A 21902-nucleotide genomic window follows, 5' to 3' on the forward strand; every position below is an offset into this window, starting at 1 on the left:
CCTTGTGATGGTGGCCTACAATGCCTATATAAATAAAATTAATACAACCCCCCCCCCGATAACCAGAGGTGTTATCCTTTGCTTGCAAACATCAAGTACAAGTACTTAACAACATGCCAGAAATTAAACATCTTATTTCAAGGAGCTTTTGAACAGAAATGCTATATTACGAAGCACCACCTTATACAAGTGCTTGAGAATATTCATTAAGGAACGTTGGGACGTGACCTACACCTGTAATCAACATGTTAACTAAAATTGTCCATATAAATTTCTTGACAGGTAAAACAGGTTTCCATCATTCATGTGCTTATAACTCTAGAAGATTATACCAGTTAAACCATGGGCAGAGGAAATCTGGAATGCAAATCACTCTTGGTTAACTGCCTAGTCTGAAAACACTGAAAGGCCACTGAAAGTTTCCCAAAGATGTTATGCCCAGAAAGCAGATGTTGAATACTATCAGAATCGATAGCAAAAACTTGGGCATCACAGGAACTACACAGTGCAGGATAGTTGGTTGGCTAGAAGTGGCCCCTATAGTTGTCGAAGGCCCACTATTACTGTTGATGAGGGAAACAAAAAAATATAAAGCTTGTATACTAAGAGTGCATCTACTTAAGACCACTAATATTGTGTTTGTGGTCAAATACATAGCTAAATACACAGTACCATTTCAGAACAGAATGGTACTGAACTTATTATTCCTGTCCTGTAATAATTTTAGAAGTACAGATATCCAATATCCTGGATAGAAGATGTGTACATTTTCAGTTTAGGAATGAAGTGATCAGTTTTTATTTTAGTACATTCTGATGATCCATCTGTCTTTAACAGTTTACCCAAAAATACAAGTCTCTAAAAGAAATCAGTAAGGAAGAATGTGTTAATCATTTCTTTGTGCCTTAATTATTTCTCTAATTGCTAAATGCAAATAATGGCAGACTGCAGAATACACTGTTGAGGGAAAGTTATGACTTTTTTATTTATAATTTAAAATCCCTGTTCTAAAGGTACATCCAGACTTGATACTAAAAATTTCCCTTTTCCGACTCAAGATCAAGAAAAGATCTAGGCTAGGAAGCTTTGTAAGATAAATGATTTTCCAAAGCCATTCTGTTAAATATGAAATCGTAGCTTGATAAACAAAGCAGGCAAGTCCAATGAATTGTGAGAGGAAGATCATCAAGAAGTTGCCAAGTGCAAAAATCAGTATTTTTTTTCCTGAAGATTGAAACAAATCCTAATTAGACAAATTATGATCTATGACTGGAGAACAGAGATACAATAGCCTGACGTACTTGCAATTCCTTTATGGTCTATCACAGGGGTGGGGAACCTCTGGTCTGTGAACAATCTTGGACTGTCAAGGGGTCCAATTTGGCCCATGAGGCTATCTTCCCAAAACACATATACATGTCCATCAGCTGACATCACAAGAGGGAGGGCAGGGTTCAATTCCATGTTGGCTGCACATGCCTGTTCCCACCAGTTAGCAGGTACTTGTAGCCAAAGCAGCAGGATTTAACCCCCACTCGAAAGTTTGGCTATGCATGCCTTTCCCCTGCTGGGAACAGGCACTCACAGCCAGAGCAAGCAGACCCATTTCCCCCCAAACATCAGCCGGGTGAGGGAAAGCTGGGACTTCTCCCTTGGCCAGCCAATGCTTAGAAAAAAGGGGTCTGCTCACGTTGGCTGCACGTGCCTGTTCCCACTGGGGGTTAAATCCTGGTCAGAAAGCTGTGTTTTGCATATCATCTGCAAGGGACTTCTTTTGCATGCAGTGATACTTGCAAAATACAGTCTTCTGCCCCCTCCCAGTGGGATGGGAGAAAGAAGCATTTTGCCAGCCATATGCTCAGCACTTTCCAAAGCATGGGGCTAGCAACACCCCTTGTGCTATGGTTCCTAAGTGCCTGCAGCCAGCTTGAGAACCCTGTGGACACTTGAGAACCCCATGCAAGGGATTTTGACAGGTGGGTTGGACATCCCAACTGTCATTTGTGTGATGTCACGTCACATGATCAATAAATGGCCACATGAATGTCTATGAAGTAAGGTGCTGGGTTAGATACAAATATTTAAGGGAACTCTGCTCATATAACAGGGCTTTCCTGACTCCTCCCCCTCCAAGCTGCTCCTGGGGATTGATGGACCTTCTGGAATGACGTGGAATGGGTCACCGTGAGTGGGAGCTGCAGCAGGACAGTGAAATTGGAGGAATTCAGTGGGGCTACCATGTTCAAGTAGAAGCGCTTTTCCACTAGCACAAGAGATCCAATCCGTTATGTATAAAATTTGGATATTTTAAAAAGTATGTGCTTAGAATTCATATAATAAATTCTTAATATTTATGGTTCCATTATCTGAACCAAACTACTTCTACTGAAGATTACACTGAAAGGCACTTATATTCTTGCATGAAACTGATTATCTAGACTCATTTCAGGCTGGGTTCACACCTGAGTTGTGGACAGAACCAGCCTTGTTTGCCTTGACTAGTATTTTATCAGGAGAGATGAGTGTGACTTTGCTTCTGCTTGGTCTCTTCATTGCTTTTGATCCCATCAACCATGGCATCCTCCTGGACCGGCTCTGGAGGATGGGATCAAAAGCATTGTTTTACAGTGGTGCCAGTCCTATCTGCAAGGGCAGTTCCAGAATGCAACATTGGCAGAGTGCTTCCGGCCCCCTGGCATTTCTGTTATGGGGTGATGCAGGGCACTATTTTGTCCCCAATGCTACTTAACATCTATATGAAGCCCTTAGGAACAGTCATTAGGGAATTCAGAGCAAGTGTGATCAGTATTCTGATGACACATAGCTCTAATTCTCTGCAATATCTAAATCAGTAGATATGCAGGCTCAGGACTGGAGGCTGAGTACAGTGGTGGGCTGCTTGAGGGCAAATAACCTGAGTTCAGATCTTAACAAGGAAGAGGCCTTGTGGGTGATTGGTTTCTGTATCTGGGAGATAGGTCAGTGGTATGTTCTGGGTGGGGTTGCACTTCCACTGACTACAGTGATAGTTGCTTCCTCTTCAATTAAGTGAGTTAGTGGGAGGAGCTGCAGACTTATTCTGACTACAGCTGTCAGCCATTTTAGTTGGGGTGCTCTTCTCATCCAGGTAGTCTCATTGGAGACAACATCATAGGATTCTAGGTCATTTACCTGGACCAAGTCCATGGCTCTGGCAATTTTCCTGTGCAGATATTTGTAAAGTGGCTACCTGGGCCTCCACATGCACACACATGCATCAGACAGTATAAAACAGATTCATTATCAGGTGCTGCCTTTGGCCTAAAGGCTTTGCAGATGATTGTTAGACATTACAAGGGGGCAGAGGAAGCCCACCTGAGTCTGTCTGGGGTACTGCTTCGATACATCCTCCAGAGCGATTGTACTCCATCCCACACAGGCAAAACTGGTACTTACTGTGAATTGTAGTTTGATGAGTGGGATGGTGTACATTCAGCCCTCCCTACTTTTCTCTGCTGGAATGGGGGTGCCTTTTAGAGATGCATCTTTCACACAATATACCCTACAACATGTTTGTTTACTCCTGTCTGTCCTTCAGTTGTGGGTCTGGTTAGAATCATAGAATAGAATCATAAGAGTTGGAAAGGGCCTGTAAGGCCATTGAGTCCAACCCCTTGCTCAATGCTGGAATCCAAATTAAAGCATACCCGACAGGTGCCTGTCCAGCTGCCTCTTGAATGCTCCCAGTGTTGAAGAGCCCACTACCTCCCTAGGTAACTGGTTCCATTGTTGTACTGCTCTAACTGTTAGGATGTTTTTCCTGATGTTCAGCTGAAATCTGGCTTCCTGTAATTTGAGTGCATTATTCCATATCATGCACTGTGGGATGACTGAGAAGAGATCCTGGCCCTCCACTGTGTGACAACCCTTCAAGTGTTGAAAAGTGCTATCATATCTCCCCTCAGCCTTCACTTCTCAAGGTTAAACATGCCCAGTTCTTTCAGTCTCTCCTCAGACGGCTTTGTTTCCACTCCCATGATTATCCTTGTTGCCTTCCTCTGAACCTGTTCCAGTTTGTCTTCTTAAAGTGTGGTGTCCAGTACTGCACACAGTACTCAAGATGAGGCCTAAGCAGTGCTGAATAGAGGGGAAACAATACTTCACGCGATTTGGAAACTATATTTCTGTTAATGCAGCCTAAAATAGCATTTGCAGCCACATTACACTGTTTGCTCATATTCAGCTTATAATCAACAAAAATCCCGAGATCCTTCTCGAATGTAGTACTGCTGAGCCAAGTATCCCTGATCTTGTAACAGTGCATTTGGTTTCTTTTTCCTAGTTGTAGAACTTTGCACTTATCCCTGTTAAATTTCATTGTTATTTTCAGCTCAATGCTCCAGCCAATCAAGATCCTTTTGAATTTTGTTTCTGTCTTCCAAGGTATTAGCTATCCCTCCCATTTTTGTATCATCTGCAAATTTGATAAGGATTCCTTGTACCTCCTCATCCAAGTAATTAATAAAAATGTTGAAGAGCACTTGGCCCATGACTGAGCCCTGCTGTACCCCGGTAGTTACCGAGAACGAACCACTGATTAAACATTCTGAGTATGATTCTGTAGCCAACTGTGGATTCACCTGACAGTTGTTCTATTCAGCCCACATTTAGCTAGCTTGCTAATCAGAATATATGGGACACTTTGTCAAAAGTTTTGCTGAAGTCGAGATATATTATGTCGGTAGCATTCCCACAGTCAAGTAATCACTGCATTGTTTTCAAGGTGCTTACAGACTGACCATTTTATAATCTGATCCAGACTTTTTCCAGGGATCAATGTCAGGCTGACTGGTCTGTAGTTCCCAGGTTCCTCCTTCTTGCCCTTTTTGACGATTGGGACACTAGTCCAGTCATCCAGCACTTCACTATCCTCCACAATTTCACAAAGATAATAGACAGTGGTTCCGAGAGTTCTTCAGCCAGTTCCTTCATTACTCGACGATGCAGTTCATCGGGCCCTACAGATTTGAACTTGTTCAAAACGATTAGGTATTCCTTGACCATTTGTCTATCAATCTCAAGCTGCAATCCTGCCCTTCAACTTCACGTTTCCCAGGAGGGTCATAGACACTCTTTTGGGAGAAGATTGAGCCAAAGTAGGAATTGAGCACTTCTGCCTTTTCTTTGTTGTCTGTTATCATTTTGCCATCCTCATTGAGTAGCTGTACCACCATTTATTTTCTCTGTCTTTTACTAGGGATGTATCTGAAGAAAGCTTTTTTGTTGCTTTTGGCATCTCTTGTTAACCACAGCTCATTCTCAGCTTTAGCCTTCCTGACACCATCCCTGCTACTCCATGCTATCTGTCTGTACTCTTCCTTTGCGGCCTGACCTTCCTTCCACTTTCTGTATGTGTTCTTTTTTGTTGTCAGGCTTTCTGTGAAACCGAGAATTAAAAAAAGGGGGAAATCCCAAGATGCTGGAAAATGTAGTATTTATTTTTTTTAAAAACCCCAACGCGTTTTGGCCACTATGTTGTCTGGCCTTCATCAGAGGCTATAAATAAAATTGCAAAGACATACTACATTATTACACATCATAAAGTGTGTTACAGCATAAAATCACATTCTACATAAACTGCTATTCTACATAAACTGATCTATACAAAAGTTTTCATAGCATTTACATAATTGGTCTGCAATATTCTTCTCTAGCAAGATTGCTTGAAATGATAGATGAATACAAAGAGAAGTCTCTTAATTCTGATGTAACTAATTGATCATAAGGGAATTGCATATAACTGAGGATATGGGAGGGATCATCTATATTTTTTAAAACGTACAGGAGAGGAAGAAATTCCAACCCCTCATTAAGACTACCAGTGGTCAGCGGTTTTTGTTCCCAAATCCACAATTTCTTTCCTTAATAAAATATTTTCCCCCACTTATTTTTTCTATAACCCCAAACTTAAAATCAACATCTTGTAAAATGCTCCACCAAGGGGAGCCCCAGATTTCGTTTTTAATATTGCTGAGATGTTCCCCTATAAATCTTTTGACATTCCTTGATGTTTGGCCTATGTAAAGTTTTTGGCAACTGCACCGAATTGCATATAGACATTGGCAGGATTGCATGTAGAAGACTGATTCAAAGCGTATTTCTTGTGGTTGACAGGGTTGACAAACTCTGTCATCTTATATATGAATCTGCAATAGACACAATGCCCACAGGCAGGATGAACCTTAGGTGCATTTGTGCCTGGTATGGTGTTAAAAACTGAGTGATTGTTGTCCCTAAATTAACTTCTTACCAAAATATCTGTCATGTTCCTGGTTCTCTTGAAAGAGATCATGGGTTTCTAGTGACATCCAGGAATATGACGTATAATATGCCAATGCCTTTTAATGCTACTTTGTAGTCTATTAGTGACATGATTAAAAGTCAAACTGCAATTCAAAAGATTGGAAGCTGTTTTGTTGCAAAATGTCAGTGCGTTCTGTTAGGGAAGCTTTCCTAAAATTTATTCAACAATATTCTTTGGATAAGCCCTCTTGAATAATTGTTTTTTCAGAATGTAAGATTGCTGTATAAAATCCCTTTCAGAGAAACAATTGCATTTGATCCTTAACAATTGATTACATGATAAATTCTGTCTTAGTGGTCTGGGGTGGGAGCTGTCAAACCTTAGATAAGTGTTACTATCTGTGGGTTTTCTGTATATGGAAGTGTACAAATGATCACCCTGTTTCTTAATTAGTAAAGCTAGAAAATTAATTTCTTCTAGACTGGGATGGAAATCAAATTGGATATTAACACTCCTGGCAGTTCACCCGTTCAAAGAAACTGCATAGATGTTCAACAGATCCCCTCCAAATTAGAAACACATCATCTATTAACTTCCACCAACACACAACCTGTTCTGCAAAAGGACTAGAAGCTGCTATAATGTCTTTTCAAAAGATTCCATGTAGAAATTGGCTATTTCGGGGGCCATGGGGCATCTCATGGCTACTCCTTTAATTTGCCAATACAATGAATTATCAAATTTAAAGTAGTTCTTGAAATGGAAATGGAATGCCTTCAAGTTGATCCTGATTTATGGTGACCCTATGAATAGGGTTTTTCATGGTAAGTGGTATTCAGAAGTGGTTTACCACTGCTTTCCTCTGAGGCTGAGAGGCAGTGACTGGCCCAAGATCACCCAGTGAGCTTCATGGCTGTGTGGGGATTAGAACCCTTGTCTCACAGGTCGTAGTCCAACACTCTAGCCCCTATGCCACACTGGCTCTCTAAAGTAGTTCTTACACATAGCTATTTCTGCTAATGTACAAAGTGTGTGTGTGGGATATCTTTCTGTTCTCTTGTTTAATGTATGGTGGATAATATCTATAGCCTATTCCTGAGGTATATTAGTGTAAAGTGATCTCACATCCATAGTTACCAATATATCCTGGAGTTCAATGGGAGTAGACTGCACCTTATTCATGAAATCTGTAGAATCCCATATAAAAGATGGAATAGCAGGTTTCAAAAATGATCAACAAACAAGGAAAGAGGCTGTAGAATGGAATTACAGCCAGAAACAACGGGACGACCAGGAGGAGGTGTTCTTCCTTTAGGAATCTTAGGCAGCATATAAAAAATTGGTACCCTAGGATTTTTGTTAAACAAAAATCTATACTCATCATAGAGATGTAACCCAAGTTAAGACCTTCCTCAAGGATCATTTTTATTTCCTGGACAATGTTTGCAGTGGGATTACTAGGACATACCATATCTCTATTGCAGATTCACATATAAGATGACAGAGTTTGTTAACCCTGTCAACCGCAAGAAATACGCTTTGAATCAATTTTCTACATGCAATCCTGCCAATGTCTATATGTGATTCAGTGTAGTTGCCAAAAACTTTATATAGACCAAACATTAAGGAATGTCAAAAGACTTATAGGGGAACACCTCAGCAATATTAAAAACAAGAGAACTCCCCCCCCCGGTGGAGCATTTTACAGATGTTATCACTCCTTTGTTGATTTTAAGTTTTGGGTTGTAGAAAAAACAGGTAGGGAAAAATAATATTTTACTAAGGAAAGAAATAGTGTGGATTTGGGAACAAAAACCACTGACCCCTGGTGGTCTTAATGAGGGGTTGGAATTTCTTCCTCTCCTGTAAGTTTTAACAAATATAGATGATCCCTCCCATATTCTTTGTCCTCAGTTATATGCAATTCCCTTATGATCAATTAGTTACACCGGAATTAAGAGACTTAGGGATGCATATATATGTATGCTCATGTGAATTCCTCTTTGCAGTTGTCTATCATTTCAAGTAATCTTGCTAGAGAAAAATATTACAGATCAATCTATGTAAATGCTATGAAATTTTTTTGTATAGTTTATGTGGAATATGATTTTATGCTGTAACATACTTTGTTAATGATGTGTAATAATTGTGTCTTTGCAATTTTATTTATAGCCTCTGACAAAGGGCAGACAACATAGTGACTGAAATGTGTTGGGCTTTTTTTTGAAAATAAATAACACATTTTCCAGCATCTTGGGATTTCCCCTCCTTTTTTATTATCGGCTTTTTGGATGCTTGCCACTTTCTGCTTTCTGTGAAGCCACATTGGCTTCTTCTGTTGTCTTCCCCCTTTTTTTCTTGACGGAATTGTTTGCCATTCTGCCTTTAGAATTTCCTCTTTTAGAAACTCCCACCCATCTTGGACTGCTTTTCTCATTAGGGTCACTTGCCATGGAACCTTACTTACCATTGCTCTGAGTTTATTAAAATCAGCTTTCCTGAAGTCCAAGGTACACACATGTCTACTCTCAGCTTTTGCTTCCTTTAAAATCAAGAACTCTAGTACACCGTGGTTACTTTGCCCCAGAGTTCCTGTAACTGCCACTTCATCCACCAAGTCATCTCTGTTGGTTAGAATCAAGTCAAGGTTAGCTGATCCTCTAGTTGCTTCTTCCACTTTCTGTAGAAGAAAGTTATCTCCAACACAAGTCAGGAGTTTGTTGGAGAGGCCATGTTTGGCAGAATTTGTCTCCCAACAGATATCGAGGTAATTGAAGTCTCCCATTACTACTACATCATTGGCAATCGAAACATTGGCAATTTTCTTTTCAGGAGCTTCATCTTTGTCTTCACCTGGATTGGGTAGTCAGTAGTAGACTCCAACCACCATGTTCCTTTTATTCTTTGCCCCATTTATTTTAATCCAGATGCTCTTGGTGGAGCTACCGATCTCATCCTCCTGTATTTTTGTGCAGGGATATATATTTTTAACATATAGCGTGCCTCTGCCTCCCTTTTCCCCCCTTCTGTTCTTTTTGAACAAGTTACATCCTTCATTCGCTGTATTCCAGTCATGGGAATCATCCCATCAAGTTTCAGTTATACCTATCAAGTCATATTTACTCTCCTGTATTAAGAATTCAAGTTCATCCTGTTTGTTTCCCATATTCTGGGCATTAATATACAGACATCGAAGATCATGTGATTTATGTACTGGCTTCCTTCCTACATTTTTATGAAGATTATTATTGGACCCCATTAGAGCCGTTCCCTCTGTTCTCTTACTGTGCACAAGCCTTTGTTAGTCGTTACCGTCAAGTTTTTGTCTCCCTCCCCCTTAGGATTCAGTTTGAAGCTCTCCTGATGAATTTCTCAATGCTGTGGCCAAACACATTTTCCCCAGTCCTTGTGAGGTGCAACGCATCACTTGCCAGCAGTCCATCTTCCAGGAAGCATAGCCCATGGTCCCAGAATCCAAATATCTTGTGTCAGTACCTTAGTAGCCAGTCACTCACCTTGAGTATTTCTCTTTTCCTTTCCATTCCTCTTCTAAGTTCTAGAAGGATGGATGAAAAAACTATCTAGGCCCCAAAGTCCTTGAGTTTCCTTCCCAGAACTTCAAAGTCTGACATGATTTCTTCATACTCTGCTTGGTAGTATCATTTATTCCCACATGGATGAGAAGAAAGGGATATCTGTCAGTGAACTTTATGAATGATGGTAACCTTTCCATCACATCTCTAATCCATCCTCCAGGGAGGCAGCAAGTCCATGGATCTTTCTGGCATACTTGGGTATCAATCCCATGCAGTAGGGATTCTCCTATCACTTTTCTTCTTGTCATGGGGCATGGTTTCATTGCCTCTGCTTGACTAAGCTTCAGCCTCTCGCTTGCTGTCATATGGGGTTCCTGTAATTCTTTTCCTGCAAACTGTCCTCTAGTCTCATCCTCAAATGCCTGGAAGTGGTTCCATAGTTCCACTGGTAATGGGTGTCTTCTCGCTCTTCTGCACCTGTCACCCTTCTCCATGGAGTTTCCTCCATTTTGTTGCTGCTCTCCACAAGTCTCCTCTTCTGCTTCAACATGCTGTTCTTCCACTTCCTGTACTTCTCGTCGCTGTTGCTGTTCCAGCGTTCTATCTAAGAACTCTTCATCTTCTCTTATACTCTTCAATGTGGCCACCCACTGTTTCAGGCCCTTCATTTTTTCTTCCAACAGTGCTAACTGCTTGCACTTGTTGCACGTGTACGCAGTGCTGTTCTCAGGCTTGGTTTTTTCAGTGATAGATACTAGTTGGGGTTGAGGAGTTGTTTCTGCTTTGCCAGTTTGGTCTGGCAACAGGGACAACTCCTCCCCCTGGAAGAATAGCTGTCAATGTTTCAAGGCCTTGTCTGACTTGTCCAGAGGGAGGAGTCACATCCTCCAGAGCAAAAATACTACATCCCACTAATCAAAAACAGAAATTTGTCTTGCTGTGAACAGGGCTGTGGAGTCGGAAGCAATTTTGGGTGGAGTTGGAGTTGGTAGAAATGTACTGACTCTGACTTCAAAATAAAATTAATATTTTAATATTAATATTAATTTATTAGTATTAATACATTAATATACATTTGCCATTTATAAAGGAGTCAGAGTTGGAGTCAGACAGCAGAAAAATTAATATACATTTGCCATTTATGAAGGAGTCGGAGTCGGACAGTAGAAAAATAGGAGTCGGAGTTGGAGTCAGAGTCGAAGGTTTGACATACCGACTCCACAGCCCTGGCTGTGAATTTCTGTTTAATGGGGATGATAGATGACATTCTTGATAGGGATGACGCCTCATATTGGAAGGAGCAGGCAGGGTCCGCTAAAGCCTTTTGCCTCCTCTCCAAGGGGATGAGTCATCCATCTCTCCAGACCAACTGGCAGAGCAGACAACTCCTTGATCCACACCGACATTCTAATTTCAACTCTACTGATCACTGAAACTTAACTTTTGAGAAACTGTAAGGAACAGAAAGAGAGAAACCAACAGGAAACAGAGAAGCACAAGGGCTTAACCACACCAAAGTAGAACAGCTGCTCCCCAAACCCGATAGAGCACACACATGGAAAGGACAGAAAAATGCCTAACCATATGTATGGCAGTGGCGGGAGCTGTAATCCACACCCCTCAGGTTGTCAGCAGAGGAAGGAGAGGTGGGTGGAATATCATCCATCATCTCCAGTAAACAGAAATTCACAGAAGACAAATTTCAGTTTTTACCTGAGGATGATGGATGACATTCCTGATAGGAATATAACAAAGCAGTCTTCAAGACCTGGGTAGGCTTCCTCTGCCCCTCTCCTCACTGCCTTCTGACAGACCTTCTTATCAAAGGCTACAGCTGATGATAAAAATGCACCCAGTTTGTAGCATATAAAAAAAAATGTCAGGGAAAGCCTAAATTGCTATTCTAGAAATTTCCAGCACAGGAAAGCTACTGTTAAACACAGCTGAAGCGGCCACAGCCCTAAGGAAATGGGTCACTTGGTGGTTGCCTGAGGAATGCCACACAGGTCTGGGCGATGCATCCCTGAACCACCTAGAAACAGAAAAGACAGTTGAAGACAGTTCGGAAGCTTCAGCTAGTGCAAAACGCAGCAGCCAGACTGCTGACGAGGACCAGCCGGTCAGCGCATATAACACCTGTTCTGGCCCGTTTGCACTGGCTACCTATTTGCTTCCGAGCCAGATTCAAGGTGCTGGTTTTGACCTATAAAGCCTTACACGGCGTGGGACCGCAGTATCTTGTGGAACGCCTCTCCCGCTATGAACCGACCCGGTCACTTCGCTCAGCGTCTAAGGCCCTCCTCCGGGTACCAACCCATCGGGAAGCCCGGAGGACAGTTACTCGATCTAGGGCCTTTTCTGTAGTGGCCCCCGAATTGTGGAATAGCCTCCCCGAAGAAATACGCCTGGCGCCGACGCTTCTATCTTTTCGGCGCCAGGTTAAGACCTGGCTATGCTCCCAGGCATTTTAATGCGTTTAATGTTACAATTTTAAATCTCTTTGTTTCAGTTTATTTATTGTGATATTTTGTATTTCTGTACTTTTAATCTTTTGTACACCGCCCAGAGAACTATTCGCTATGGGCGGTTTAAAAATGAAATAAAATAAATAAATAAATAAATAAATAAATAAATAAATAAAGGGACTTTTCTCCAGGAGAAGGGTCGGTGAAAACCACAAACCAAGACTCAAAGTTCCCCAAGTCCTGTTTCTCTCTAAATAAAACCACAGTGTCCTCCTGACATCTAAGGTGTGCCAGCTGCACTCGTGTGAGCATGAATTGTTCTTACACAATAAGGTAACCCCACCTCCTGGGACCGATGGAACACTGTGTTGACCTTAAGTATGAAAGGTGCATCAGATTGCAACACCACCTTAGCAGGATGGAAAAACAAAACAAAACACAAGCTATGGATAGGAAGACAAGGCCTCTAACATTGACCCCTTTCTGACTGACTTTATTGCCATCAGAAATACCATCTTAAGAGACAAAACTCTACTGAACAAGCGGCCATCAGTACAGTGAGGACACAATTCAAACCCCAGGTGAGAAACTGGTGCACCCTTGGAGAGAAACCAGGGGCAAAGCTTTAATGAGATGTTTGCAGATGAGATGTGAGGACTGGCTAGAACACTGCTTAAAACAGCAACCTGTATTTTAATGGAGCTGTAGCTCAACCCCTTATTCTCTCCCTCCTGGAGAAAAAAACCCAGCACAACCTTAACCTCCAGAGCTTCTGGTCAGCCCCAGAAAACACCTCCAGGGTGAGCTGGACACCCCACTGCTTGAGACCTGCTTTGAGGCAAGTGGAGCATCTAAAACCTTGGGTCAACAGATGGGCACCCAGAACATCCAAAGCAAAGGACGTCAGGTCCAGGCAAATCACCTGAAACCTTAGGCTGCCATCCCCAGGGTGACTACCTGGATGGGAACTGGACAGGCTTCCTCTGCACCCTCCTAATGTCTAACAATCCTCTGCAAAAATCTCATGCCAAAGGGCAGCATCTGATGATGATAATGAATCTATATTATACTGTCTGATGCATGTGCATGCATGTGGAGGCCCAGGTAGCCCCTCTACAAATATCTACACAGGAAAATGGTCCAGGTAAATGATCTGGAATCCTAATATGCTGTTCACAAATGAGACTAACTGGATAAGAAGATCGCCTCATCTAAAAGAGCTGACAGCTATGGTCAGGATCAGTCTCCACAGCTCCTCCCACTCACTCACTCCACTGATTGGAGAGAAAACTACCACTGTAGCTCACTCTAAGCCGGGTCTGGAATGGACACCTGAATTCTCACCTTTGCTAGGATGGGATCTTGGAATGGAAGCTGAAACTGCTGAAAAGACTGGGAAAGAACCCACAACCATCAGACTAGTTTCTAGCTAAACACCATCAGGTGTTGAGACGCCAGGTCACATCTTGTGATCAGATGAAAAAGAACATGCCTAACGGACACCAATAAAATTAGCTAACTATACTCCAGAATGGTTTGACATTAGCTTAAACTGAGAAAGAAGCTTCTCCAGCTAGATGAAGCTTCTCACACTGATGTGTAGTAGCAGAAACATGCTATGGGAATCTGTGCAGCACCAGCCATCCCCATAATCAAACTTTTGTTGAAAGGGACATAAAGGACTAGAGGGGTTGGGACTGCTTTTCCTCTTAATTAGACAATACACAAGCAAGCATCTTCTTTGCCTTGATTCTATTAAAAATATCCTTAGAAAGGGATTATCTGTGGAATAAATAAAGAAAATCTATTTTATATTTATAATATGCACTTATTTAATACAGAACTGCCAAGGTTTAGGCAGAAAAAAACAGAATAGCATCTGAGGTTGCATGCACCATTAAATGAAAGCCAAGTTAAACATTTTCTATAAAAAAAACTGAGCTCTACTGAAGCTGTGTATACCTTAAGCCAATATATTGAAATCCTGATAAAATAGAGGCAACTGTGCCTTTTCAATGGTTAAGGCCAGAGCCTCATAAAACTAGAAAAAAAGACAAGCCCATATTTCGGTTTCATCCACTAGGGTAACTAACTACCATACTCTAGGGGAGACAAACTCCTCATGGACTTATGAGGTTATCATATTAATTTATTCCAAACTATAGCTATTGAGAAGAGCCAACTGTTTCCACATTAAAGTATCGCAGTGCCTTCTCCTAGGGGTGGGAGAATCCTCAAGAAGAAAACTCCAGAGGGATTTCCATTTATACATTTACAGACTGTGGTCCCCTAGAGGAGCCAACAGGCTCTTCTGCTGTTGCCCTGGAAACACTCCCTGAGTCCTGACCTTTTAGGCCTTGAGGTGAGAGTCTGCTCTCTAAAATGTGCTGAAATGTGTTTTAATTTTTTTTTCATATTGTATTTCAGATTTTGTAACCTGCCCTGGGACTTGTTGGTGAAGGACCGGCAATAAATATTAATAATAATAATGGGAAGCACTTTGATACTGATATTCTAGCACCTTCAGGGAAAAAGGGCAGGGAAACTCCTCAGCTAGGGCCTACTCCCCCATCTCTGCCCAGATTACTCACATCCCTGTCCTGGGGGGGAAAAGTCTAACCTTTCCACAGAAACAAACCTGGAACACATTCACATTCCTCCCCAGACATCTCACCCCTTATGTTTCTGAGGGAGGACACAGGCAACCAAAAGGTTGACAAGGTTTGAAGGAATCGCTTTGTGTAACCCCTCCACAAGAAGGGAGGGAACACACTGGGCCTTCAGATAACCACAATCTGACATGCTATACAACCTTTCTCCAGTGAGTACACTACACAGCCACATGCCTTGACCTAAATGCCTGGCCTATCAGGGCTGGAACACAGGGTAGAGGGGATGCATTGCCACCTACAGTGTCTAACATTAGGCATCACAAACTTGAGCGATTAACACAATCTCCCAAAATCTTGATTACCATCCTTTGCTTCTGCTAACAAACTCTGGGTAAAGGGACCCCACATCAGCCATCAAGGCAGAAACAAGGGAAAACTAGACCAATTAAAAAACTTCATGGAGAGAACCCACTCAGCCTTCCAAACAGTACTGAAGGGTTGTAGGAACAACAAATAGACGCTATGAACTGTTTGGCAGGAGCAAAAGGGAACTTTATTATTATTATTATTTAAGCACTCATAGCTAGGAACTGGGATAAGGGCTCAGGTGTCACAGGCTGTTACTTAATTTACAGCAAAATCTGCCTGGCCATAGCCAAGGAGGCAGGGAGAAAAATCCAGGTGCAGATCCAAATTCCTCCACTGAAAACTCAAAGGAGAAGCAGCATCAGATTTCTTACTAGCTGGTTCCACATAAACTGGAAAAAACTGCGGGAGGAGATCAAAGAAAGAGAGCTCACAGAATGGCAGGAGGAGATCTGTGGAGTCTCCTCCAAATGTGACTTGTACATACAAGTATCCCTCGCCCTTATGTCTCCTGTATGCAGGATATCTCACCCAAGGGATAGGCCCCTTAATCTCCTGGGAATATGTATGACCTCTAATCAGGAAAGAGACTTAGGAAAAACACGTTCTGCAGGAAAGGACACTGGCACATCAGAAAGGGCAAGGTTACTCACTCCTCCATGCTAATAATAGCAAAAGTGATTCATGATCAGGCAGAAAAGTTATGCTTTGTAGCTACCCTAGAAACTATTTAGCCTTATTAGGGTAGCCCATTGAGCTTTCCAGATAACACCAAAACCCAGAGGAAAACCTTCTCTGCTCCCATAGCTGATGACTGAGAGGAAGCATCCTTCAATCTCAGTAAGCTGTGAGGCCTCCATGCTTTTGACATTAAGGACTGAAGCAACTTCGGCCTCAGTTGTGGCTGACCCACCAGCACTTCCTTCTCAGAAAATCCACCCTTCTCCCCAGCAGGATCAGAGGACTAATGAAAGAGACAGGCAGTGTTCTCTCTTCCTTTCAGGGAACAGTTGAAGGCAAAAGCATGATCAGCACCATCAGCCCTCTCAGCATGTGTCTTAGCCAGCTCCACAATGATAGGAGTTCTAGGGGGAGAAAGGACAGCCAACAGAACTACTTGTGAGGTCTATTTCTCTCATGCCTTCTGGAATGATGCCTTACATCTCCACACTCTTTTCTTTATGGGCTTTTTGTGAAGAGAGCCTCCCCCTCCTCTGTTTCCTATGAGAGAGGGAGTCCTTGATCTCGTAAAATCGGGCATACTCAAGAGAGAAACTTGGGAGAAAAGCCCATGACTGACATAGGAATCAGCGTGACTGACATCTGCAGAAGCTCCTGCTTCAGAGTGCCGGGTACTGTCAGAGAAGAGGCATTTGAGTCTGACCAGTCCCCTCATGGATGGCCATTGTGGCCAGAGTTGGCAGAAGCAACAGTAAAAACATTGAGACTATGACATGGCTCTGCCAGCAGAGCCAAGCGTGGAGAGCAGCTGGCCTTGTGCAAACACTAACCCCCTAGCACTTCTCAAGGCTGAGGATGCTGGAAGGGCAAGAGAATGCTGAAATTCAAAGCCTCACTGATCGATGATGCAGGGAGGGGGGAGCAATCAAGCAATATTGCAGGGATCTGGTATGCTTAAACTCTTGATTAATGGAGCAGTTGTGGCAACACGTTGATCAAATAGAAATGACGCTACCGCTTAGGTCAGCTCAAACAAAATGGTGGTCCCACTAGATGTTTATTGTTGGAACCATCAAGCTCCATGCCCTTCAGGAACTGAGAGAAGAGCTCCCCTTCCAGGGAACTCTGATGAAGGAAAAACGCCCCATGCAACAACCTGACACTGCCCCCACAGACCACAGAGGGACAACAGGGGAAAGGGAATTAAAAAGACATGAGACACACATGCAAGCATACACAGGGCAAAAGAAGTATGGACTGAGGTAAAAAATTATACCCAGTATAAAAAAACTAGTAACACCAAACGAGGAGAGGAGGAAGCATAGTTAAAAAACACAGACTTAGAAAATAATTGCTAGGAAAGGCACAAGACCAAGAAAAGTCAAATATTAGAGAGAGAACAAAAGGACCCAACCATCACCAACTTCAAGCAGAGTTGGTCTGGTGAGAGGGATGACTCCTTCCTCCTGGAGAGGAGGCAAAAGGCTTTAGTGAACCCTGGCAGTTCCTTCCACCACTAGGTGGTGTCATCCCTATCAGAAATGTCATCCATCATCCTCAGGTAAACTACAATTCATGGTAAGTACCAATTTCTATTTTTATGGAATAATAACTATATATAATAGGTTTTATTATCTTTAGTTCATTGTGCTTGTAACATTTTCTATTTTATTGTACACCGCTTCGGGAACTTTTTTTGTGAAGCAGTTCGTAAATCTGCAAATAAATAATTGAATAATTCCAAAAGGCATTAATCAAATATTTATGGATACCTGAATAATCATAAATAAAAAAAAAAATTCTGTCTTGCAAGAACTGTCCCTTATTCACCCCTCCTCCTCAGCGCAATGAAACATCAAAATCCAGTATTCATTAAGACAAAAATATTCAAGAATGTGTGATTCCTACCATACAAAAATGTATGTAAGGTAAAATCCATAAAGCTTAGTTTCAGGACAGGAAAGGACAACCATAAACATAAAGTGAGAAGAATGCTGATGTTAGCACACATGATCCTAAATACAGCTGCTATTAGTAACAAAAAATGACAACTATAGTTTATGTCACAGGAAAATGGCACTACTGTGAATCAGCTATGTGAGTAAAACAAAATGGGAAAAGCTTTTACAGTTAAAGTCATCACATAATGCAATACAACATTTGAGATGGTAAGGAGAGATTGCTACAAACTAAAGCAGCTGACTTAGGGAAGCTTCCATGGAGAAGAGCTATTCACCTGTCGTCCTTTTGGTTGTGTTGTCGATGGCAAGTCCTGCAGAACAAAGCCAACCCAGGAAAAGAAATTTTCATTTTACTTTAAGACTAGTCAATAGTATTATAGCAAAAAGTTATTTTACAAGTATTAACAACAAATTTCAGAAATAATCATTTAATAGGAAAAAAAACCCCAGGCTGTTTAGCAGCAAGCTGAAGAAAGCAGGTAAAATTTAAGCAGACAGAAAATGTGCTTTTAATAAGAATTCACCATCTTCAACACAAAAGCACCTGTAAACAAAGGAGGATCCCTTTTGTAGTCAACATTCTAATTATATTCCTAACAGAACAATTATCTCAATAAATTGTTTTTACATTTTGAAATCTACTGCGTGCCCAGTCATTATATTTTATAACTATTTTATAAGATGACTTAACAAATGTGAATAAAGATATTTCTAATTTATATAAATTTTAGTGTTTATATGTAAGCCAATTTATTCCTTTAGCTAATTGCAATTGCAATTTTTAAACAGCTTATAGAACAGTCCATATTTAAATTTATAGAAAGTTCACAGAAACAGAGTTCATGGTTTAACTTCAAGTATGTTGCGTTAACATCACAATTACCAAAATATTTCTAAAGAAAGATTTTTCTACAGGTGCTTTCTAATGTTTTACTATATATGTTCAGAGAAAAACCAATGATAAACAATAGTGGTGTCGGCCATTATGTTTAACAGTACTTTTTTGCCTGAACATATGACTAAAAAGAAAGTACTTTGTGTTAAAGATGTGATGTTAATAACTTGGCTTATAAATGCATTTTAAAGCTAGTTCCTTTTGCTTTTCATATCCAGGCAAGGCTCATATTTCACAAAATATGTGCACATACCACAACAGCAGAGGACACACCAATTCCTTAACTCAGATAGCGGAAACCAATACTGCAATCTACAGAGCTTAAAAAAAAAGTCCAGGTTTAAAAAAAAAAAACCCAATACCTGCTGTGCAAATATTTTGCTTGAAAACACCACTTCAAGTGTTCAAAATAGAAGTTAGTCTTTTTGCTTAGTTTGGGGCAAGTCAGGATGAGGATAATGATAAGCATATTTCGGGGATGAGTGAATTTTTACATTACAGTTGAATGTAACTCATTAAAGGGATTTTAATGAAAAGATTGTTGTTAAGTAAACCCCTGAATGAGAGAAAATGGAGAATTAGACTTCTAAGTATTCTTGATTTCATCAGCAGAACACAATTTTCCACTGAACATGTCATCATAACTGGAATGGTAGATGAGCACCAACAAGTTTTGAATACTCTCTATCTGGAACTGGAGGTCTTACCGAAACAGAATTGTTAATGCTGTTATGACCATTAGCTGGGGACTGTCTGGATGTAGAGGGGGAATCTCTCTGAAATAAGACACAAGGTTCATTATCACACAACACTATGCAGAACACAGATATATTAAGTCAACAGTTATATCCACAGGCTTATGACCTGTAATTTTGCCTTTTGTTTCCTGGTCTGGTTTCCACATCATGCCAAGCCTACCCATGGCTTAGTGTGAACTCTGGGAGAGAACACTGCTTTGCTCTTTCCAGGTGATTCTGCCACCATACTGAGCTAAGTCATAGTTTTAACTTTGTGTGCTGTCTGAACCTGGTTGTAGTTTAGCTTTCTTCAGACTGATCACAAGCTATAACCAAGGTTTTGTCCTATGATTTACAGTTTGAGGTTTGTTTGGGAGAGCTAAACCTTGAGCTCAGATTCAGACAATACGCTAAACCAAACTATTGCTTAGCTCAGAGCAGCAGCAAAATGTCTACAGAGGAGCAAAATGGTTGTAACTTTTCTCCTGGAGCTCACACATTTCTACTAAACCATGGGTAGGCTTAATGTGATGTACGAACCAGGTTGTCTGAAAGGTTTCATATTTTGATGTTAATGTGTAATTTTTAATAGTTTGAAATATAAAAGAGACTACTTTTTTCATTATAAAAAAACCTGGTATGGTCTTCCTTTCTTAATATCTGGACATTTTTTATTATGATGAATTTTCTCATATGAATACCAAAATATTAAAAGTAATCTAATTTTCTTCAAATATTTTTTCCTCAGATCTCTCAAACATAATCTAACTTTTTTCAGGATGAGTTCAAGATTTCTTGGAACATAATTGAATGGAAATTTGCTATTATCTTTCTGCTATGAATGTTTTGGGGATGCTTTCCCCCTATAATAAAATGTGAACTATGTTGGCCTTTTCAGAGGTGGTCCAGGGAGCAACATGAAGAAAAGAAACATAGCTTCCTGAAGTATTATTTTAAAAATTGTATGTTACTGTAAATACTTTAGAAGAAATTTCTTTACCCTTCTTATGGGGCACATAGCACATGACAAAGTCTTCATAAAAGAAAGCTCAACTTTATTTGGATACTTCTGTGGTAAACAAATTACTCACATTATAGAAAAATCATTAAGGCAAAATACAGAATTCTGATATTTTAGTATTACAGTATTTAGTCAGATTTAAAGAACTTTCTCAACAATGAGTAAAATGTTGTCTAACACCATATTAGATTGCATCATCTGTGTGCGCTCATGAAACAGGCCAAAAGCTTCTTGTGTTACAAAACAACAGATGGAAGGAATAGTTTCCTTAGATAGGATACAGTATATACTTATTATTGGGTGCCCTAATTGGTTTCCAAACAGGCATGGGATTATTAATGATATTAAAACTAGAGTATGGCAGACAGAAGAAATATTAGGGTAATTGATTCAATTGGCTAGAGGTGGGTGGTAACTGGGGAGAAAGCCTTCTTGGTTGTGGTACTCCACTGTTGGGATCTCTCTTCAGAAATATTCCTAGAGATGCTCATCTGGTACCCCACTCTTTTGTTTTGGGTGCCAAGCAAAGTGTTCTTAAAAAAGTCATATGTTTATTAAATTTTTGTTAAATTGGTTTAATGCTGCAATTGTGATTCTTTGATTTCATTCTTCTGTTTTTATTTGCTGTTTTATGGTTTTACAGATATTAACGCTCTTATTTATTTGTATAATTGTTAGCTGTCCCTAGAAATTCTAACACTGAAAGGTGTATGCATGTGCTTTGAGAAGAGGTGAGGTGAGAGGTGCTTAATCCTTTCTCCAGCTGCTTTTTATGTCCTCAAAATCACCTCTACAAACAGATTTTTCACCTGAGGAGTTTAAACAGACATTTACTCACATTTTGGAGTAAATGCAGTGGGGGAGATTTTGAGTGATTTAGAGCAGAGTAATGCAAACTGTGACATGTCTGCTATAATAGTGGCCAGTTCTTCAGCAAACAGCAAGTGTGTGAGAGATTCCAAATGATCCACCCTCAGAGTAGATTTGCACTGGTAGTCAAGAATATATATATAATGGAATACTGTGTACAGTTCTGGTCACCTCATCTCAAAAAGGATATTATAGAGTTGGAAAAGGTTCAGAGGAGGGCAACCAGAATGATCAGGGGGATGGAGCGACTCTTACGAGGAAAGGTTGCAGCATTTGGGGCTTTTTAGTTTAGAGAAAAGACGGGTCAGAGGAGACATGATAGAAGTGTATAAAATTATGCATGGCATTGAGAAAGTGGATAGAGAAAAATTCTTCTCCCTCTCTCACAATACTAGAACTCATGGACATTCAAAAAAGCTGAATGTTGGAAGATTCAGGACAGACAAAAGGAAGTACTTCTTCACTCAGCGCATAG

At 40.8% G+C, this 21902-nt stretch overlaps 1 protein-coding gene across 9 annotated transcripts in view; it reads right to left on the reverse strand.

Annotated features, from left to right (window-relative positions):
- Positions 1 to 21902, reverse strand: part of CASK (calcium/calmodulin dependent serine protein kinase) — a 315472-nt gene that overhangs the window by 23881 nt on the left and 269689 nt on the right. For 6 of the 9 annotated variants that reach the window (XM_061627480.1, XM_061627478.1, XM_061627482.1 and 3 more), the window contains 2 exons: positions 19507 to 19575; positions 18180 to 18215 (listed from right to left, as the gene is read on the reverse strand). The exons of 1 other annotated variant lie outside the window; for it this stretch is intronic. In XM_061627480.1, the coding sequence (XP_061483464.1) occupies positions 18180 to 18215; positions 19507 to 19575 (105 nt within the window). The remainder of the gene's footprint in view (positions 1 to 18179; positions 18216 to 19506; positions 19576 to 21902) is intronic. 2 more of the 9 variants (XM_061627481.1, XM_061627483.1) reach the window with 2 other exon arrangements.

The sequence above is a fragment of the Rhineura floridana genome, chromosome 5 (assembly GCF_030035675.1).
Source record: "Rhineura floridana isolate rRhiFlo1 chromosome 5, rRhiFlo1.hap2, whole genome shotgun sequence".
NCBI classification, from domain to species: domain Eukaryota; kingdom Metazoa; phylum Chordata; class Lepidosauria; order Squamata; family Rhineuridae; genus Rhineura; species Rhineura floridana.